The sequence below is a fragment of the Agrilus planipennis genome, unplaced genomic scaffold (assembly GCF_000699045.2).
Source record: "Agrilus planipennis isolate EAB-ADULT unplaced genomic scaffold, Apla_2.0 scaffold134, whole genome shotgun sequence".
NCBI lineage: Eukaryota > Metazoa > Arthropoda > Insecta > Coleoptera > Buprestidae > Agrilus > Agrilus planipennis.
In genome coordinates this window covers 621,755-640,180 of record NW_020438860.1, presented here as the reverse complement: position 1 = coordinate 640,180, position 18,426 = coordinate 621,755, and the positions used below count along the sequence as shown (strand labels likewise).

Here is an 18,426-nt window from a genome sequence, read left to right as displayed (position 1 = left end):
GAAGACATCAATTTGTAAACATTTATTGTACTAAAAATCTTTTTTAAATCATCAAAATACGAATCAAATGTAATTTATAATTAGCTCATAATAAAACCAAAAAATTCTTTTAAGTTACTATTTTCTAAGTTTTCAATAACAGCCTGACATTTATTTAAAAAATTGTTGTTATTTTCACCCAGAATGCGTGTAAATGTTTTCGAAACATAATAAGAATGATTTTTAATTTCTCTGGATATAATCGCATCATCAAATGCAACAGATAGTTTTGATATAACATTTAATAGCTCCCCGGAATTTTTTATAGCTTGTTCTTTGCATAAGAGAAGTTTTTTTAACATATTTCGAGCCTGATAAGAAGTTAATAATATTTCGGAATGTATATTACTCAAACCCTTATCAAAAACCTATTAAAAAAACAGAAGTTAAATAAAAAAAACTCTTAAAACTTTTTCATTACTCACATCAGACGTTTCGCAGTCTTCAGTCACATCAGATTCCGAATTTCTGAATATTAAAGTCAAAAGATACGACAGGAGAGGCAAGTCGGGGAGAATTAAGAAAGCATGATCTAATATCTTCTCCTTTGCAGATTGTATGGTTTCCAAATTATATTTGGGCCTAAGGAAACACACAAAAATTTAACGAATATTTTATAATCCAATTAGTTACTTACAAAATGATAGGAATAGATTCACATGAAAAAGGAACAGCTGCAAGATGTGATATTCTATTTCGCACCATACTGTCGTCGTCTTCTGTTAATGTAGTGACCATGTACCAGCATTTTATTAAATCGGAACCTTAATAAGCAAATTCCGAGCTGCTCTTAATATTTACTACTACTGTAACAATATTTAATATTTACCTGATAGAAGAGGATCCTTTTGGTAAAATAAACATTTATTATCAAGAAAGAAGTCGCATACAGACAACTTAAGAACAGTTGAGGCATCAGGGGAAGCACAGCATTCTAAAAAATTCAGTAACTTTGTAATGTTCAGTTTACTTTTTTGTTCTAAGCTTCCAAGATACTCCACAATAACTGCTAAAAGACTGCTAATTACTAAATCATCTTTGCATTCTTTACAAAGTTTTAAAAGATGTTCCATAACGTCATTTGGAGAGTTAAAAACTTCATTTAACAAAAAAACGTGCCTTCGAAGGGCTGTAAAGTAGGAAACTAAAAAATCAGCGTCTTCCATCTCGTTTAAATACCGGAAAGCATAGAGCAGATAAATTTTTAATGTACGTTTTATTAAATCGTTCATCTCGTCTATTAATTCAATTGGTAACAGTTTCACACATTGTTTAGCAAGATCTTTTTCTGTCCTGCACAAATTACTCCCATTTGACTCGCTGATAAAATTTATAATTTTTAACGAAAACGTTTTTAAATCCTGGTCGTCGCCAATTAAATAGGAGAACAACTGCCTAATTAATAATTTTGGGTCTGCGGCAACGTATGAGCTGTATAGTAAGCTTAAAGCCCCATTATATATTTTGTATTTAAGGGAAGATGTTGATAATACACGTGCTCCTTTTCTGTGTACTTTGCTCCATAAAAAGGAACTGAAAACGTTTTTCAGGTAACTGTTATCGTAGCTCTCACTATCACTAATTTTTTTTAATATTTCAAAAAGTATTTCTAGATACAGAGCCTTTGATAGATCACTGCCATTTTCTTCTAAATATTGGAATAAAAAAACGAAACAATCAAGGTCGCTTTTTTGAATAACATTTACATTTTCTAAGAAATATCGAAGCTGAAATTTTAAATAAAACGTTTAAAAAAGAGCTTACGTTTATAATCTTAATGAATATATTCACCTGGAGAAGAAGTCCATGTCTGTTATTTTCTGTTTTTATTCTTGGTAATTTCTTTAAAATATTCCAAACGTAGCCGTCTCTATCTTGAGTAGAAATTATAGCGACAGAAGCGGCAGCAGCCAAGTCTCTCGTTTGATAAACACTATTAGACAAGCACGCCTCGACATAAGGCAAAAATACACTTAACTACAATATAACAATGTTACATTTTCTAAAATAATATTTGATATTCTGTTTACTTTGTACTCAGAGTCGTTGTTACGATTTCCAGGGTACAGGTGCCCAAAAATGAGCAGGATCCCATACAAGCTGGGACAGTTCTCGTCTTTTGATCTATTTTTCAATTGTTTCAGCAAAAAATCGTAAAGAAGAGGGTACCGCATGAAAAATACATGACCTGTTAATTTATTTTTAGAACTAATAGACTTTTTATTCCTCGAAACACCGAACATTCTCGTCATCAGGGAAGAAAAGAGTAATGTAGCAGAATTTCGAATCTACAAATCAGACGATATCAGTCTAACAAAGGTAAGCATAAACTTGGAGGACTTACACTCCAGCTTGAATTTGAGAGTCCACGAATGGCAATCATTACTCCCTGGGCTACGTACGGGGTAACTGCTTCCCCCAATTGGTTGTGCTTATAAAGGGCTTTTAATATATTTAAAGAATGAACTTTTTGTTCAACATTATCGTCTCCTTCATTCTTCGCCAAGCTTAGTAAGGTCTTCATGGTTTGATTAAACAATCTGCCTTCTAATTTGGGTTCTGTCGTTAACACCGCCTGAACCATGAAAGGAAGTCCTGCGCTTCTTCTAGTCGCGCATGCATTTATGTGCTCAAATTTGCCTTGTAAACTGCTCATTATTTTCGTGAGATACATTTCCGGAAGTCTCCTAAGTTTATAATTACGCAATCTGTAAACATTACATTTTAACATTAGGTTTATAAATGATTAATGGAATAATATTAATCACCTCCAAAGTCTCTTACAGTAATTAGTGAAGCCAATATAGCCCTGTTCAAAGGCTCCACGATGTTTGACTGTCATCAAAAAATCCACGAAGAAGTCACCAATTCTTTGCATTAAATCCACACTTATCACACCATCATTCGGAGATTCGTCAGAGTCACAAATTGGTAAATTTAAAGCAATTTCGCCCAAAAATAGTGAAGTTTCTTTAGCAGCGCGCCACGTGTAGACTAGAAGCATTTGAGCTGTACATGTTTCGTCTTCTTTACTAAAGCTGTCCTCGGGAATGTAGCCTTCAGGGGAAGAATTACAAACGACTTGGAAAATGATTGGAAGAACCATAAAACACGCCTTTACACATTTGTCTAATATGTCTCTGTATATGGGTTCTGCCAAATCTCTAAAGAAAATAAACAATTATATACCATTTACAAAGTTTTAGATTAATTAATATTATTACCTAGTAACCATATGTTTCATTAAGTGCCTTAATGCCAAAAATAAGCCGTGTAATGGTTTAGTTTCTGCGGCTTTTTTTAAATTATTTTTAGCAAAGTCGATGGCTTCGAAAATATTCTCTAAAATAAATGAAATAGCCATGTATACTTTGTCTTCATTTTCCGATCCGTTTTTCATATTTTCTTTTATTATTCCTGTCACGTGGGAACTCTCCAAAATTACATCGAACATATAAGAACCTGATAAAGTATCTGCAGGCTTTAAACTTGTTAAATTGCTAACAACATTTTTAAAATAAATTGCAGCCTCCGTTTTCACCTAAAATTCAAAACGATATAATATTAATTATGTTTAAAACTTTTCTAACATTTACATTTAAACCCATTCTGTCGCTACCAATTTTTTGGGACAATATTACTGCCTTTTCTTTATTTGTTTCATAAGTATCTGTTTCAATTATGCCTTTTAGATGTTGTACATTCTCTTTGTGCCATGCAGAAATCCATTTTTTGTCGTCCACTACTTTTGAGGATAAAATAAGTAATTCTAGACAACAAAATCTTCTAGAATAATTGGCTCCCGAATGTAGACCGATGGATAACACCTGGGAGAACAAATTAAACCAAAACTTTTCGTAACTTTCTAAACAATCCAGTGTACTTTTTAAATTTAGTTTTAAAGCCAGTTGTTCCTTTCCTTTCAGTTTATTTTTTAACTGAGCTTCATTTCGTTTTAACACTTTCATACTTTCGTTATATCTCGCAAACATTTTTCTTCCTAAAGCCATAATTTGTTGGCGAGTGTTGGCGGAGAGCACGGAGGTGTTTTTTTGAAAATAACTAATTAAAAAGTCTAATTCCCACTGTGTAAAAGTTTCGGTACTTTTATGACTTTCGACGACGAGCGCCAAAACTGAAACACGAATGATATCGTTATGATGAAATTTAAGAGCCTCCAAAAGTTCGTAGTTTACAAGAGATCTCCACAAAACTGTTTCGTTAGAATTTACTCCGTAAATTTCAGTTGTTTGTAAAGGGATACCATGATTTCGTAGGTGTAGTAAACAAGCAAGATAAATTATTATTTCGTTTTCTGAACCCTTCTGGTTAAGTAAAAAAGTTTTGATAACTGTTTGATCTATTTTAAACAATTCTATAAATAAATCGTGACAATATTTGTTACATTCTTCTGGACAATTTCCTAAAAAAGTTATAAGAGCCGAGATCCAACATTCCACCCAATTCTCTCTTGATTCTTCGTGAAAGTGAAGGTTCGCCAGATTCTTGAAACAAGCGCAAATTTCGTTGGCCAAGTCCGTTTTTATTAAATTAGAAAGTAAAAACTTGGGGAAACTTAAATGTTTCTTGATAAACATTGAACAACTAATTTCTTTACTCAGTACCTCCAAAACTTGGTAAAAACTGTTCTCGCTGTTTTGCAGTTTAAAAGCTTCATCAATAATTAGGCCAATTAAATCTCGTTGTTTGGCACATTTTATAAAATTAATAAATATTGCCGTAGTGTTAGAGCGAATTGTGTTCATGTAATGATTTAAATGACTAAACACAAACGGTAACGCATCTTCCAACACTAACTTTAACTCTTCTTGACCCAGATAATGTACACTATTGCTCATTAACAGCATTGCTTGTGTTATTTCCAAAATTTGAGTTGGTTTGCATGTAAAACGCTTTACACTGTTCAGCAATTCATTAAAAAAATATGTTATTACAGGGTAGTTATTTATAGTGTGTGCCTGAAGTATTTCAAGAGGAACAGTCTTTAATATACCCAACATTATACATACAACGAAAATTTCTGTTACTTCAACATTATTACTTTCATATCTATCAAACTCTAAATAGTCCTTCAGATAAGAGTGTTGATTGTTCAAAAGAGTAATAAACTCTTTCCAAATATCATTTTTATTCATTTCTTTAGTAAACAGAGTTTCTGTAACGTTTTTACAGACAATTAGCATGATGTGACCACAATTTGCTCTTGTATCAAATGTAACATTAGGATGCATACAAATTTTGAAAGAAAGCATTAAAAATTCACAACTGTTGTCCTGAGAGGGTTCATATTTTTGACACAGTGCTAAAGTTATTCTAATGAAGTGTTGTAAATAGTTATTTACTTGTTCAGGCAATAAGTTAGGTAAATTCGAATTTCCTTGTGTCCTACAATATAAATCATTGATGATGTACTTCAAAAACACAAATACATCTTCTGTTACGTCATGAATAAGTATGTTTTCATTCTCCACCACTACATACAAACTATTGATTATATTGTTTATGGCATTTAAATCTTGAAACAAATTATCACAAATCTGCTTTACTTGAATGGTCAAATACAAACACAACGGTTCATTTAGATCAATACATGTAGTTTTATCAAACATTCGAAGTAATGTTTTCCTTAGTGGATGTTTTAAAGGTGTAAGCAAATATATCTTGGCCAACAAATTTCCTGCTTCTGTTCTATATGCAAGAGATGCGTCATGTTTAAAATGATCATCTAGCTAAAAGATATACATTGTACCTAGTCTATATTATAATTAATAGACAAAGTTTAGTAAAAAAAAAAAACGTACCTTAACCAAACAATCTTGTTGTGCTTTAATATCACAAGAGGCATTAAAAAGGTCATTAATTTTAACAAATTCATCACTTAAGTTAACGTCTGCAGCAAAAATCTTCATTTTAATAATTCAAACTGATATAAATTTTACAGCCTTTTAAAAGATTTATTATCAAACACAAAACAGTTTCAACTGTCATGTCAAAAATTGTAGTGACATTTAAAGCATAGATAATAGACCTTAGAAGAACGTAGGGACTGTCTATGGTAGGGAGGTCAAGTGGCAGGAGCGTTAGTTGCACAGTTGTAAAATGGGTTGCATAAGGAAAAATGCAATTTTTTTAATTGAAAATATTTTAGTTCATTATTCTTGGACCACTAAAAGTACGAAAAATGTATTTTATTGTATAACAGCAACAGGGTATTTTAGAAATAATAATCATCACATTCTTCGTATGAAAATATTTTTTCCCATTTTTAAATATATATATAATACTAAAGAACAAGAATTTATTAAACAAAATTATAATTCTTTGTAAAAGGTATTTTAAAAAATACAAAAGTAAAATAAACAATCAAAACAAAAAAACACATACATTTTCAAAAACCTTATAGTAGATTATCATCATAAATTTCTTCTCTATCTTCGTTAGTATCAGCTTGTGCTTCAGCTTCACCTCTTTCACCCTCTTTGGTTTCTTTTACAACAGGAAATCGCGTTTCAAAAGCGGAACCCTTTGAAGATGGTAACTTTAAATTCTCATTTTCACTTTCACATATTCCTAAAACAACCAGCATTTAATAAATATCAACTGTGAGCAACAGAAAATAATTTCTAAATTAAATTACTTTCCATATTCTTCAAAAGCTTTGCAATAATGATTAATTAATAAATTACCTAAAAATTTTTTGGCTATTTTTATTGCCATTTGAGCTGATCTAGGATTCACAGATAGTTGAGGACTTAGGTGAAAGTCCTCTACAGGTACCATCAGACTGTTTACAAATTCAAAAACTTCTTTTTCTTCTTCAGTTTGTTCCTCATTAACACTTTCATTTTTTTCAGGAGCCTCTACAGTACAAGTGGCGATAACGTCGTCAGCATATGGCAATTGGTTGACTAAAATTGTTTGATGGTTTTCATCTGGAATGAGGGCAACCAATCTTGGCTGATTGTTTCGAGCATAAACTTTACTGGCAATACCAACTTTATCAGTCTCTAACAAACATTTATAAAACAGGTACAGTAATTTGTGTGAATGTGGATCATTAAAATTTGGAGCCAATACTGAGGTTCCATCTTCTAGGAAAATACTCTAAAAATCAAAATCAATAATTGGTTCCACTTTAGAAAGGGATTGATACCTCTGGAATGTTCTTCTTTTCTGTAAAACCTCTCAATGTAAAATTTTTTGGACCCTCAACTTTAAAATATTTCTTTAAGTTATCTTCAAATGCTACAACCTTGTTCCATCTTAGAACACCATGTACCACATTATCATGTGCTACTTTTCTAGTTTCATCTTCTGCATATACCCTAACGATTGAAAAAAATAAATGCTTTGACAATAAAAAATTAAAAGTAATTACCACGTGAAATAATTAGGATTCAAATTTCTTGGAGGTTGTACAGAAACAGCTCCTTCCCCTTTCAACAAGTGATACATGGAAGTAGGTATTTCTAGACTAGTTCCTATGGACAGCAATGCATTCCATGGATACATTTTGGTTTTTGTTCGAAAGGCAACAAAAAGATCCCTTCCCAACTTTAAATCACAAATCAGTGTTTCTGAATCTTTGCACATCGTTTCTAAAGCATGTTTGCTTTCTTCATTTATTTCATCCAAAATGATTGGATTCTTAGCCCAAACATTTAGTTCATGCATGTCTCTTATAAACCCCACCGATACAGAGAGCCCAACTATTATTGTCTTTATATTACATTTATTCTGTGTCTTAATAGCTGCTTTTATATCTTTAGTATGAGCACTTGAGATGTTTGAATAGTTTTTTGATATTAATACAAGCTGAGCTGAAACTATTCCAGCCTGTGTGTCAATTTCATTACTTAATATTTTTAAACCAACAGTTATGGCATCAATCCACGTGGCTTTATTTGCTACATATTTAGCCTCTATAAAAATGAACAATTTTAAAACAAATGATATTAAAAGTTATATAAATTTTTCTATTCCATACTTTCAATATCTTCCTTAATGATAGTAGGACTAAACTGGATAAAATGTTTAAAAACTTCAAGAATATTGGGTTTCTGAAGACAATTCTTGCTTTCATTTGAATTTAATAGCAACAACTGCACTGAGTTCTTGGGTGAGAAAAACCATTCTCTGCTGCTTATATCAAACAAAAAATTCAAAGATTTCTCATAAAATTCCTTGTTAGACCTATCAATATCAAACACTATTACTGCAACATCTCTTTTTGTTGCAGGTGGCATGGTTGCATCCTATCAGGTAACAGGGTGACACTAAAAACTAATATTTTTTATCATAAATCACCCTAAACATACCTTAAAAGTAACAAACAAATATGAAATAAATTGGGGGTAATACCTCAAAACTCAAATTGTAACGTATAAAATCATATAAAATCTATGACAGAACATATTTTTCCAATGTATGTCTATGGCTCATAGTCTATGCCTATAAAACATAGACTAAACCATCGACGTTTATATCTATGGACTAAACAGTATTATATTTCTTTAATCTATGGTTTAATTGTGCATACTGTTGTACATAGAAAAAAAGGCTAAGAAAAAGTTGTTCAGAATAAATTCAAATTTTCTTCGAAGAAGTGTCTCCTTCGCGATTAGATTGTGTTTATTGTAATGTTTATTTTAACGTATTTTTATAGTAGGTTAAATTGAATACGGTCGGACATACAGGAGACACTACTGGGGAAATATGTAGATAAACGAAGAAAAAGAAGACTTTTCATAACCTATGTCTTGCTTATTTATTCTTGGCAATTATAAAAGTCTATTAGATTTTATTGGTTGTAAATAAGTAATTTTAAAAATAAACGATGTGATATTAATTTTGTTTAGTCCTAAGAATGGAAGAGCAGTCTTTAAGAGATTCGTTAAATACTTATAAGAAACAGGTACGTATCAAGTGATTGTCGATATTTGTAAGTAATTTCTTTCCTCTTTGTTAAGTTGGTCCAAGTTAATTTGGCAATATCTACGTTTGAAGATGGAAAAGATAAAGAAGATTTGTTTTCGCTTAAAAACAACTTAGAACAACTCATTCAACTTACAAAGGAAAGTTTTCAACAACTTGAAAACTTAACTGCATCAACATCCTCTTCGAGTGACACTAGCACTTCCTTTGACTGCGAATATGCTTTATTTATGGTACTTTATGAATTTAACGACGTTTTTAGCGTCCTGAATGTTGTTTTATAATTTTAGTCAGAAATGGAAAAGGACGGAGTGCTACTAGAAAGTAATGAAACAAGTAGCAGTAAAATCTTAAATATTGAAGATGAATTAAAAGCAATTGAGGGAATGAAGTGTAAGGCTCCTCATAAACATCAATGGGGTGATGTTATTTATCACAATGCCCTTATTTGCTCTGTTGTAGCATGTGAAAATTATTCCAGTATGGATGATATTGAAGTATATATATAAGTTTATAATTAGTATTTAAATTAAACTAATTTAATGATATTTATTAAGGTCAAAGTAATGTTTATAAATCCCACACATGAGGAGATGCTGCCATGTCCCTATCTTTTAGAATCATCTTGTAAATTTGATGACGAGAAGTGTAAATATTCTCATGGAGAAGTTGTAGCTTTTTCATGTTTAAAGGAGTACATTGAGCCGAAATTTGAACTGCTAACAAATGGGAGCAAAGTACTGGCTAAACAGAAAAATAAATTGTGGACTAGAGCCACAATAAAAAGACTTTTTAATGAAAAATGTTTGGTGAAGTTTGATTCTCATAAGAATGAAGTAGAGTTGGAGTTTCATGAAGTTTTGCCCCTCAATGAAGATGAGGAAAGTAGCAGTGAAGATGAAAGTAATGAAGAAAGTGTTGGTAAAACTGAGCATGTTATTAATATAAGTCTAATGAATACACCATCTTCAGAGGCTTTGGGGGGTTGGGAAAAATATACAAAAGTGAGTTTGTTTTTTTATTTGTACTTTTAGGTATATCTAGATTTTTTTTTGTTTTAGGGTATAGGGTCCAAATTGATGCAGAAAATGGGATACATTGTGGGAACTGGCCTGGGAAAAGCTTCTGATGGCAGAATAAATCCTGTCTCAGCCGTGGTTTTGCCTCCAGGAAAATCTCTAGGTCTTTAAGAAAATTAAATTTATATAATTACTATCTTGTTCTAATTCTTTTAGATCACTGCATGGATCTGAGAGAGAAATCGGGAGGCGACAAAAATCTCTTTAGTGTGGAACATAAACTGAAAAAATTACAGAAAAGGCAAGAAATTCGCAGTCAGAAGATATACGAGCGTGAAAAAAAGAAAGTCGACGTTTTTAATTTTCTTAACGAGACTTTATCGAAAACGAACGACGAGGAAGAAATGAAACGTAGGAAATTAGAACATAGAGGAGAGATAAAGAGTAAAAGTTTGAGAAATTTGAACGTGGCACAAATGAAAGTGGAAGAAGAAATAAAGAAGGTCGAAAGGGACATGATGAAAATTAGAGACTCATTAAAAAGACACTCAGACGTTCGAACTCAACTTAATAAGAATTTAAAAGACAAGTTGGTAAGTAAACAGTTTGAATTAAAAAATTTAAAAGCGCAAGCAATTAATATTACCAACGAACAGAGTGTGAGAAATGATAAGAGAAAATTAACAATTTTTTAAATTTATCATATGAATAATTCGGTATAATAAGAGACCATTTGTAATTTAAAAATGGCGATTACAATGATATTCATTATTGTTAAACATTCTTAATAACTTAGTGAAGTAATTAAAATGAAAACTAAAAAGCACAATTTATCATTTATTGATCGATATCTGATAAAAAGAAAAGTACATAAAGAATGCATGAATACTTAATTATAACTTATAAAATAAGTTTTTTTGCGAATTAAATCGATTTATTATTCGAACATTATTCACTTTCCCCTTTGTCCAATAAAAGCGCGTAAAAAAATAATTATTCAAAAACATAGTTTACAATCATGGCAAGAACACGAAAAGTACAAATAAATGCGACAAGAAAATCAGTTGCTACTAAAAAATCTGAATTTTTAGCTGTGTAAACTTCAAAAAAGTCAGTTATATAATCTCAAATTAAGACAAAAATCGTACATAACTTTTACGATTATACGATCCATAATACTTCAATAATTGTTTACTAGTAGTAGTAGTATACTTTTGTTTGTACTTAATATTAAAACTTTGCCACTGTACTAAACAACCTTTTCTTATTATATTTGTTTGTTTTTTAAATTCTCGTCCTTTTAAAATTTTTAAAGACGAAAACTTAATGTAAATGATAATAAATGAGAAACGTTACATAAAATGCTTGGGTGAAGTTCTGGATTAAAAACAAACAAAAAATAGAAGCTTTGTAACAGAAAATACAAGAAATTATCTATCTTATTACACTCCCTCTGAGGTCTTAGCTGCTCTATCTGTACAATGCAATCGTATACATGTTTTTATGTCCAAAAATAAACTCAATACGGCGATTTTGGTAAGCCCTGAAAGTGACCCTCTTCTTTCACCGATCTCGCTGAAAATTAATTTTTTTCTTATAACTCTGACTAGAAATGGAGTAAAAAAAGTTATTACAAAAGCAATTACTCTGCTTTACTTTCACTGGACGGTCAGAGTCACGAATTAATATAAAAACGAAATGGTCATTAAATACTGTGGCTATTATCAATTAATTAATTGAACACACAATGCAACATTATAAGACTGACTTTTACATGTGAAATGTAATATTTCTGTGCATTGTTAATAAGTAAAGCAGCTCTTTAAACGTTAGGTTTTTTAAACTTTTATTCTCGTTTATTCTTACATGTACTATGGTACAAATTAATAATTTCTGCAATTATTTGCATACAGAGGGTACATATAAGGATAAGTAAAAATAAACGAGACTGTTTATAGGCTAATAGGGCTATAAAAAACCAAAAAATATGAATCTCTCGTTCATCCTTTAGAAAAAGGTCGTTTTTAAGTAGTAGACACCGTCACTTACAACCCTACAAGAAAAAAATAGTGAAATTGAAATCTAAACATTCACAAGAGCCACAAAACAATTAAAATGGATCAAATGAAATTAAAAAAAATCATATATACCACCCTCTCAGTGATCGTCTCTTTCAAGGAGACAAGTCTTGATGCATACCTGGGTCATATCCGCAACTGCTGGCGTCATAAGCTGAGCTCTCGTAAGCGGAACCCATGGAATATCCCATCGAATCTTGAGGAGGAGCGGGAGACATCATGGGAGTCGGTGTTCCACTATAAGGCGAAGCCCCTGCTGCTTTTTTGGCAGCATACAAATTCGCCTCCTCCTGTGCTTTCCCTATGTTCTTCTTGTATCTAATACGTTTGTTACCAAACCAATTAGAAACCTGACTGACTGTAATACCACATTTTCTTGCCAATTCTTCTTTAGCTTCTTCACTGGGATAAGGATTTGAGAGATGAGAGTAAAAATACTCATTGAGGATTTCTGAAGCTTGTTTACTAAAATTGCGTCGTTTTCGGCGAGCGTCAAGGAAGCGCGATCTTAGAATCATTACTGCTTCACAAGTGGATTGTTTCAGCTGCATCTGAATGGAGCTGAACTTTTTATGGATAATTTGGACCATTCGTTCGATTTCCTTTGGAGTTATAGGTCTTAAATTGAACAAATGCACAAAATTGATACAATTACTGGCTAACAATTTGAAGAACCAATTTACCTTGTCCTGGACTGCTCCCTTAGGAGGTTCATTACATGTGTTGTAAACTCATTGCAAGCTTGCTCATATTTTTCCAACTCCTGATGATAAATTTGACGAATTTGTCCTAATTTAGCGCGATAATCTGAATGCTCAATTGCATTATCTGGTTGACCTCCTTGAGCAGCAGCAGAAGCAGAAGCAGCAGCTCCTACACCTCCACCCTTTTCTGGACCTGCGACGCCTTCAGCGATAAGCATGTTATCCAAACGCATCAGCTGTGGATCTGGGGGTTCCTCTTCTTGGGTATTTCTTAAGGAAAGAACTGTTTTCTCTTTAATTTCACAAAGAACAGAGAACAGAGCTGGCTTCATTCGATGGCAATTGAGCGTGTGCTTACGAGCTTGAGCTTCGTCCAAGCTTTGATCGGTTATATTCATAATCTGTTGAAGTATTTCGCCTATATCTTGCTTGCGAGGTTCGTTTTCACCACCCGATGGGGCATCGCCCTGCGGATTCATACCGTAAGGTTGTGGAGGCATTAAACCACCCCCTGTGTGTCCCATCATTCGGCCCGGATCATCCATGATAAAAAATTCACTTTATATTGTTTTCAATTTTTCAGATGACGAAAACTACAAAACTACAAAAATGAAGCTATTGACATGTTATTGACACTGGTCATAGATAAGATATTGGGGTGTTCATAGATCAGATGTATTCGAATAATGCAACATGCTGTGAATCTGGCACCCGATATAATAATCCACTGATTCAAACTTTACCAAAAAATTGTACATCGTTTGAGGGTTCTAACTATGTAAGTATTATAATTGTGCATGCGTTAGTTCTGTTAAAAAATGGAAAACTGTTTCGGTTATTTTTGGTAGAAATACAATGTTAATTTATTCAAAAATTGACACCAAATATCACGCGCTATTTATGCTTGAAGATTGAGCATTTACGGTAAGCGAAGTTTATTTTTNAGCAAACATTTTCACAGGAACCCTATGCAAAGGTTAAAAACTTAAAAGAGTATTTTCGTATATACAACTTGGATATGCGTGGGGTATGTTGGGTTGCATATACTACATTTGCTTTGTCGGTTTTAATGTTAAAAAATTTACGTTAGTATCTATGTTTGTTCAATTTACTTTCTATGTTACTTCCGCATAAATGTTAAAGATGATTGCCCTATTATCTATGATGATTGCCTATTATCTATGATGATTGCGTTCGTGCCGGTTATTGCAAAAGTGTTTCCTTTAATATAGTTATGAAAATGATCTGCTAAAGGTATTTGAATTCTTTTAATTTATTTGTATACTTGAGTATTTTTTGAAGTCGCCTTGTTTGTTAATCTAGCAAGGAAAAAGAAATAAAGATATTGGGTCGGGGAACGTCTCCAGTCGTAGGCGATCATTCCTTTCGTGGCTTCCTTTTTGTTTTTTTTTTTTACTATCAATCAACGATGGATTAAATGGTAAAGTTTAACTTAATTTAATGTTATATTTTGACAAAACTGATTATAAAGATACAATTTGTAGTTTATTAGAAGGAATTTATAGATATACACAAATATGGAAATTGTCTTTACAGTGGTACCCACTTGTAATATAATAGTCAGAATTATTCTGGTTAGATTAAAGGAGGGTAATTATTTATTTTTGGCATTGTATGTATGCTATATTGTGGAGACTTATTCAATTGCCGTAGAACATTGCTTAATGTGGTAAACTTTTTCACAGAAGCATTACACGAAAACACAGATGGTATGAGTTGATGTTCGGGCTGATGGGCCATCGTCTGTTGGGTTGTTTTCCCGACGTTTCATCCACAACTGTGTTGGACATTATCAAGGGCGATGTCGAAGTCTTCTCTGATATGAAACAGTGACAAGCACGGTCGTATTTATTTCGTTCTGGAGGGTGGACGACGTGGTTGATGTAGTAGAACCATGATGGTGTGTTTTGTATCCGGGAAATATGGAACCGTTGCCCATTGCAATGGAAAGATTAAGATTAATATGAATCGTTATAGGCATTAATATTGGGTAAGTGACACTATTTATTTATTTGTGTACGGTGGCAGAAACATTAAGTTGACTATACATATATAGCAATTTTAATGGTTTAATAGAAAAGAGCCGAATAGTTATTCTTATGCGTTTATTTGAATAATAATCCGAATGTTTATCATTATTGTAAGGTGATTATTTTATGAAAATATTACAAATATTATACGGTTACTTCAATCCCAAGCAGGGCATGACAGAATCCATGTCTGGGCCACGATTGGGATACTACACTTTTTACTCAAGACCAAATCAATATTAATTTATAACCCTCTACTATTATTATGTTTAACAAAAACAATGGTTATTTCACACTTTTTGAAAATATGAATTTAGGACAAGATTTTATTTAAATTTTTATAGTTAATCAATATTTCTTTATATAACTACCACCTAATGTACACTGAATTTATTTAATTTACATTAATATTAAAATGGCCAAAGAATGATAAACAAAGTGAATCGGCCCCAGAGAGATATGTAAATAATTTTTTGAGGGTATATTGAGTTACGTTAATCCTGAACATTTTTAACTTCTATTTATTTTTGGTTTTGAATAAATCTAAAAAGTGGAAAATCAGAAAAAAAAATCTCAACAACGGCTTAACCGATTTAAATAAAATTTATACTTATACACATAATTTATGTGACATAAAGGTTTTATTCGAAAAAAAGTAACAGCTCCTAATCTTTATAGTAATCATTAAAGATGGACGATTTTTCCGAAATAATATTTCTTCTTTACGATAACGTTCTAGAACAATTTTGAAATAAACTTCTTTGTATGTCATTACCAATGTAGAATAACCTCTCCAATCGTTTCATCGATCAAAAAGATACGCTATATTCAAAAACAATAAAAACCGATTTTTTTATATAACGATTTATTTCAATGTTTATACCTTGAAATTTGTAAGTGCAAATAACATTGAATATTGAAAACAATAATGTAAAGTTTTTATAAACTATAATATTCAAAAATTAATTATAAACTATATTTACATGTTAATAATTATAATTAATTAAAAAACAACAATATAAATATCATTCATCATTATATTNCCCTTCTTTTACAATTATTACAAAGGTATAAGATTTAAATATACATAAGAGAAAAAAATGTAAAATATAAAAGATTTGTGTGACATCAATATTGCACTGCTAGGATAATAAATGTAATAACAACCGAGGTATTGCCATATGTACAGTAAAAATAAATAAATTAATAAGTAAGAACAATACATGAATAGCTAGATATTTTGGATTCTTTACCGTGGTGACTAAATATCTATGTCGAAAGTCTATGATCAAAGGTCTATGATATTCTATACGTGGTCTATGGTAACAGCATAAATGATATATTGTACATTGTGTATCTGTGATTATTTACTATGGTGACTAAATATCTATGTCGAAAGTCTATGATTAATGGTCTATGATATTCTATACGTAATCTATGGTGTTTGCAGCAAGTGTCATTTATTTTATCTATGTCACAAGATTCTGTGATGAGAGACACGTCCAGCCACTCCAAGTCGCCATTTAATATTCGTTTGTCTTGCCTTTTGGTTTGCTTTTAATTTCATTTAATATCTTGTTTATTTGATGGAATATGTAATTAATTCGTTTTTCTAACTGTTTCCGGCAGGTTGATGGACAAGCGAGAGAGGATTGAAGTAAATTTGGAACCTCATGGAATAACAAATTGTCTACTACAGAATGTCTGGATTTCTCTTGCTGCTGATTTCTTCACGTTGGACCATTTTCGGCCTACAAGGAGAGCACATCGAAGTTTATTCGGATCTCACTGGATCAACAATTTCACTCACTTCAGATTTCTTCACTTTGGATGAATAAACACTTAATCTTTGACTGTGGCAAAAGTACATTGAACTTTATTTAATTAAGGTGAGAATACATAACAATTAATATTAATTGCTCGTTATTAATCTGTTACCAACGTATCTGTTTAAATAGTTCTTTATCATGCATGCTCTATCTAGTAGAATTCTTTTAGTTGATTTTATTCAAATTAATTTTTTATTTTGCATGTTTTTTGTAGTTAATTTGATTTAGTTTTTATTTTGCATGCTTATTTTTGTTTGAAGTAATTATTTCTAATGCCTCTTCATTTCTAACGTTCTCATTCCGCGCACCTTCACCTTTTTCGAAATTCTAAATTAGTTATTCGCGAGCATAGAAGTTACTTCCCTTGCATATTTACCATTCTTTTTTACCTTTATTTATTTATTTATTATATTTTATATTTACATTTTATTCATATAATACTGGTGTGTCAATACCGCTCCCATTTTATTTAATGCTATCTCTAACTCCTTGCTAGATGCTAATACTCCAATTCCATCTGCAAATCCAAGCATACTAATCTTTTGTCCCTGTATATTTATCCCTTCAGTTGTCCTATCTTTAATGATGTTGTTCGCGTCTTCGATGTGTAGATTACAATCTGGCGGTGACAGTGGACATCCTTGTCTGACTTCCTTCCTAAAATTTACTTCTCTACGTTGTTCCTCAAGCCTATTGCTTTTTGAACAAAACTATGTACCACTCTTCTGTCTAGGTCTAGTTTATTTAATGTCTTGTCCCATTTAACATTGTCAAAAGCTTTTTCTAAATCTACGAATCTCATATACGCACTCTTTACTAGAAAAATTAGCTACTATTAAAACTATATTTAATGTCAAGCTGCTTCGAAGGCGTTTCTGAAAGATTTACTAAAAAGTTTTTTTATGATTCTCTGTTCCCGTATTCTATTCGTCCAATATCATTAATTACATAATAGAATAAGAGTTTTATACAATTTATGTAAACTATAACGTAAATTATCCGTAGGTACTTACGTATTATTTTAGTTAAGGATCTTGCATACAATTGAAACCGATTTTCTGAGGAAACGGTTTATCTTTATTACTGTCGTAAAGTTGATGATCCATAAACATTAATGGGATATTATAGCGTTTTGGCTTCAAATGAAGTTTTCGTATGGGTTTTTGGGATAAGTTTCGTAAATATATTTAATATTAAAATCAATATTCAGATTTATTAGGTACCTATATATTATGCTTTATAGAAAATATACAGTTTCTATTTAATATTGTAGTTGATTAACATTGTTGGGCTAGTTACTTAGTAAATTTGAAGATTATGCGATATCACTACATAGTATAAAACAAAGTCGCTTTCCCGCTGTCTGTCCCTATGTATGCTTAAATCTTTAAAACTACTCAACGGATTTTAATGTGGTTTCTTTTAATAGGTTGAGTAATTCAAGAGGAAGGTTTATATCTATAATACATGCATAATATAGCAGAGAAACACTGATAATTTTAGAGGTTTGTAATGTGATGTCATAAATCAACTTATTTTTTGCGTTTACATTGCAAACGCTGGCTGAACCCTACGAGATAGATCAAAATAATATACTACAGTATAAGTACTCCTTAGAAAGGTCTACAAAAAAGTCCGCCATGGTATAGTCTATCTCTTATTTACAAAGGGATTTTAAGCAATACAGCATTAATCCTTATCCAATTAAGTACTTTAAAATACATTGTGCATTTAATATAGATCAATATGGC

General features: G+C 31.5%; 5 protein-coding genes and 1 long non-coding RNA gene across 17 annotated transcripts in view; 2 read left to right on the top strand and 4 right to left on the bottom strand.

Moving 5' to 3' along the window:
- LOC108738999 (transcription elongation regulator 1) overlaps window positions 1–18,426 on the bottom strand; it is a 69,199-nt gene that overhangs the window by 42,398 nt on the left and 8,375 nt on the right. The window lies entirely within an intron of this gene.
- On the bottom strand, window positions 8–6,055 carry LOC108738998 (thyroid adenoma-associated protein homolog). Of its 8 annotated transcripts, none has more exons than XM_025981732.1 (11): window positions 5,862–6,055; window positions 3,636–5,789; window positions 3,264–3,580; window positions 2,808–3,203; window positions 2,384–2,747; window positions 2,070–2,327; window positions 1,831–2,016; window positions 869–1,766; window positions 677–803; window positions 465–621; window positions 8–407 (listed from the first exon to the last, which is right to left on the bottom strand). In XM_025981732.1, the coding sequence occupies exons 1-11, from the start codon at window positions 5,967–5,969 to the stop codon at window positions 81–83; spliced, it is 5,292 nt and encodes a 1,763-aa protein (XP_025837517.1). In that variant the 5' UTR covers window positions 5,970–6,055; the 3' UTR covers window positions 8–80. The 8 variants fall into 8 exon arrangements, 6 of the variants coding, with proteins under 6 accessions (XP_025837517.1, XP_025837524.1, XP_025837528.1 ...); XM_025981739.1 differs by having other exon boundaries at window positions 3,636–5,785; window positions 5,862–5,954; XM_025981743.1 differs by lacking the exon at window positions 5,862–6,055 and having other exon boundaries at window positions 3,636–5,445; window positions 5,502–5,594.
- LOC108739003 lies at window positions 6,296–8,510 on the bottom strand. The gene is made up of 6 exons (XM_018472661.1): window positions 8,422–8,510; window positions 8,048–8,343; window positions 7,439–7,982; window positions 7,214–7,385; window positions 6,747–7,164; window positions 6,296–6,630 (listed from the first exon to the last, which is right to left on the bottom strand). Exons 2-6 carry the CDS (start codon window positions 8,304–8,306, stop codon window positions 6,458–6,460), a joined length of 1,566 nt encoding a protein of 521 aa, XP_018328163.1. The 5' UTR covers window positions 8,307–8,343; window positions 8,422–8,510; the 3' UTR covers window positions 6,296–6,457.
- Window positions 8,802–10,959, top strand: LOC108739005 (zinc finger CCCH-type with G patch domain-containing protein). Its single transcript, XM_018472663.1, has 6 exons — window positions 8,802–8,974; window positions 9,030–9,227; window positions 9,285–9,491; window positions 9,552–9,998; window positions 10,056–10,176; window positions 10,230–10,959. The coding sequence occupies exons 1-6, from the start codon at window positions 8,927–8,929 to the stop codon at window positions 10,706–10,708; spliced, it is 1,500 nt and encodes a 499-aa protein (XP_018328165.1). The 5' UTR covers window positions 8,802–8,926; the 3' UTR covers window positions 10,709–10,959.
- Window positions 10,838–13,421, bottom strand: LOC108739009 (homeobox protein extradenticle). 3 transcript variants are annotated; one of them, XM_018472672.2, is made up of 3 exons: window positions 12,775–13,421; window positions 12,213–12,709; window positions 10,838–11,588 (listed from the first exon to the last, which is right to left on the bottom strand). In XM_018472672.2, exons 1-3 carry the CDS (start codon window positions 13,338–13,340, stop codon window positions 11,533–11,535), a joined length of 1,119 nt encoding a protein of 372 aa, XP_018328174.1. In that variant the 5' UTR covers window positions 13,341–13,421; the 3' UTR covers window positions 10,838–11,532. The 3 variants fall into 3 exon arrangements, with proteins under 3 accessions (XP_018328174.1, XP_018328176.1, XP_018328175.1); XM_018472674.2 differs by having other exon boundaries at window positions 10,838–12,066; window positions 12,775–13,419; XM_018472673.2 differs by having other exon boundaries at window positions 10,838–12,709.
- LOC108739013 lies at window positions 13,968–16,792 on the top strand. 3 transcript variants are annotated; one of them, XR_001938075.2, is made up of 5 exons: window positions 13,968–14,049; window positions 14,119–14,236; window positions 14,301–14,406; window positions 14,502–14,806; window positions 16,476–16,792. It is a non-coding gene; the product is annotated as an uncharacterized LOC108739013 (long non-coding RNA). The 3 variants fall into 3 exon arrangements; XR_001938073.2 differs by lacking the exon at window positions 14,301–14,406; XR_001938074.2 differs by having other exon boundaries at window positions 14,301–14,806.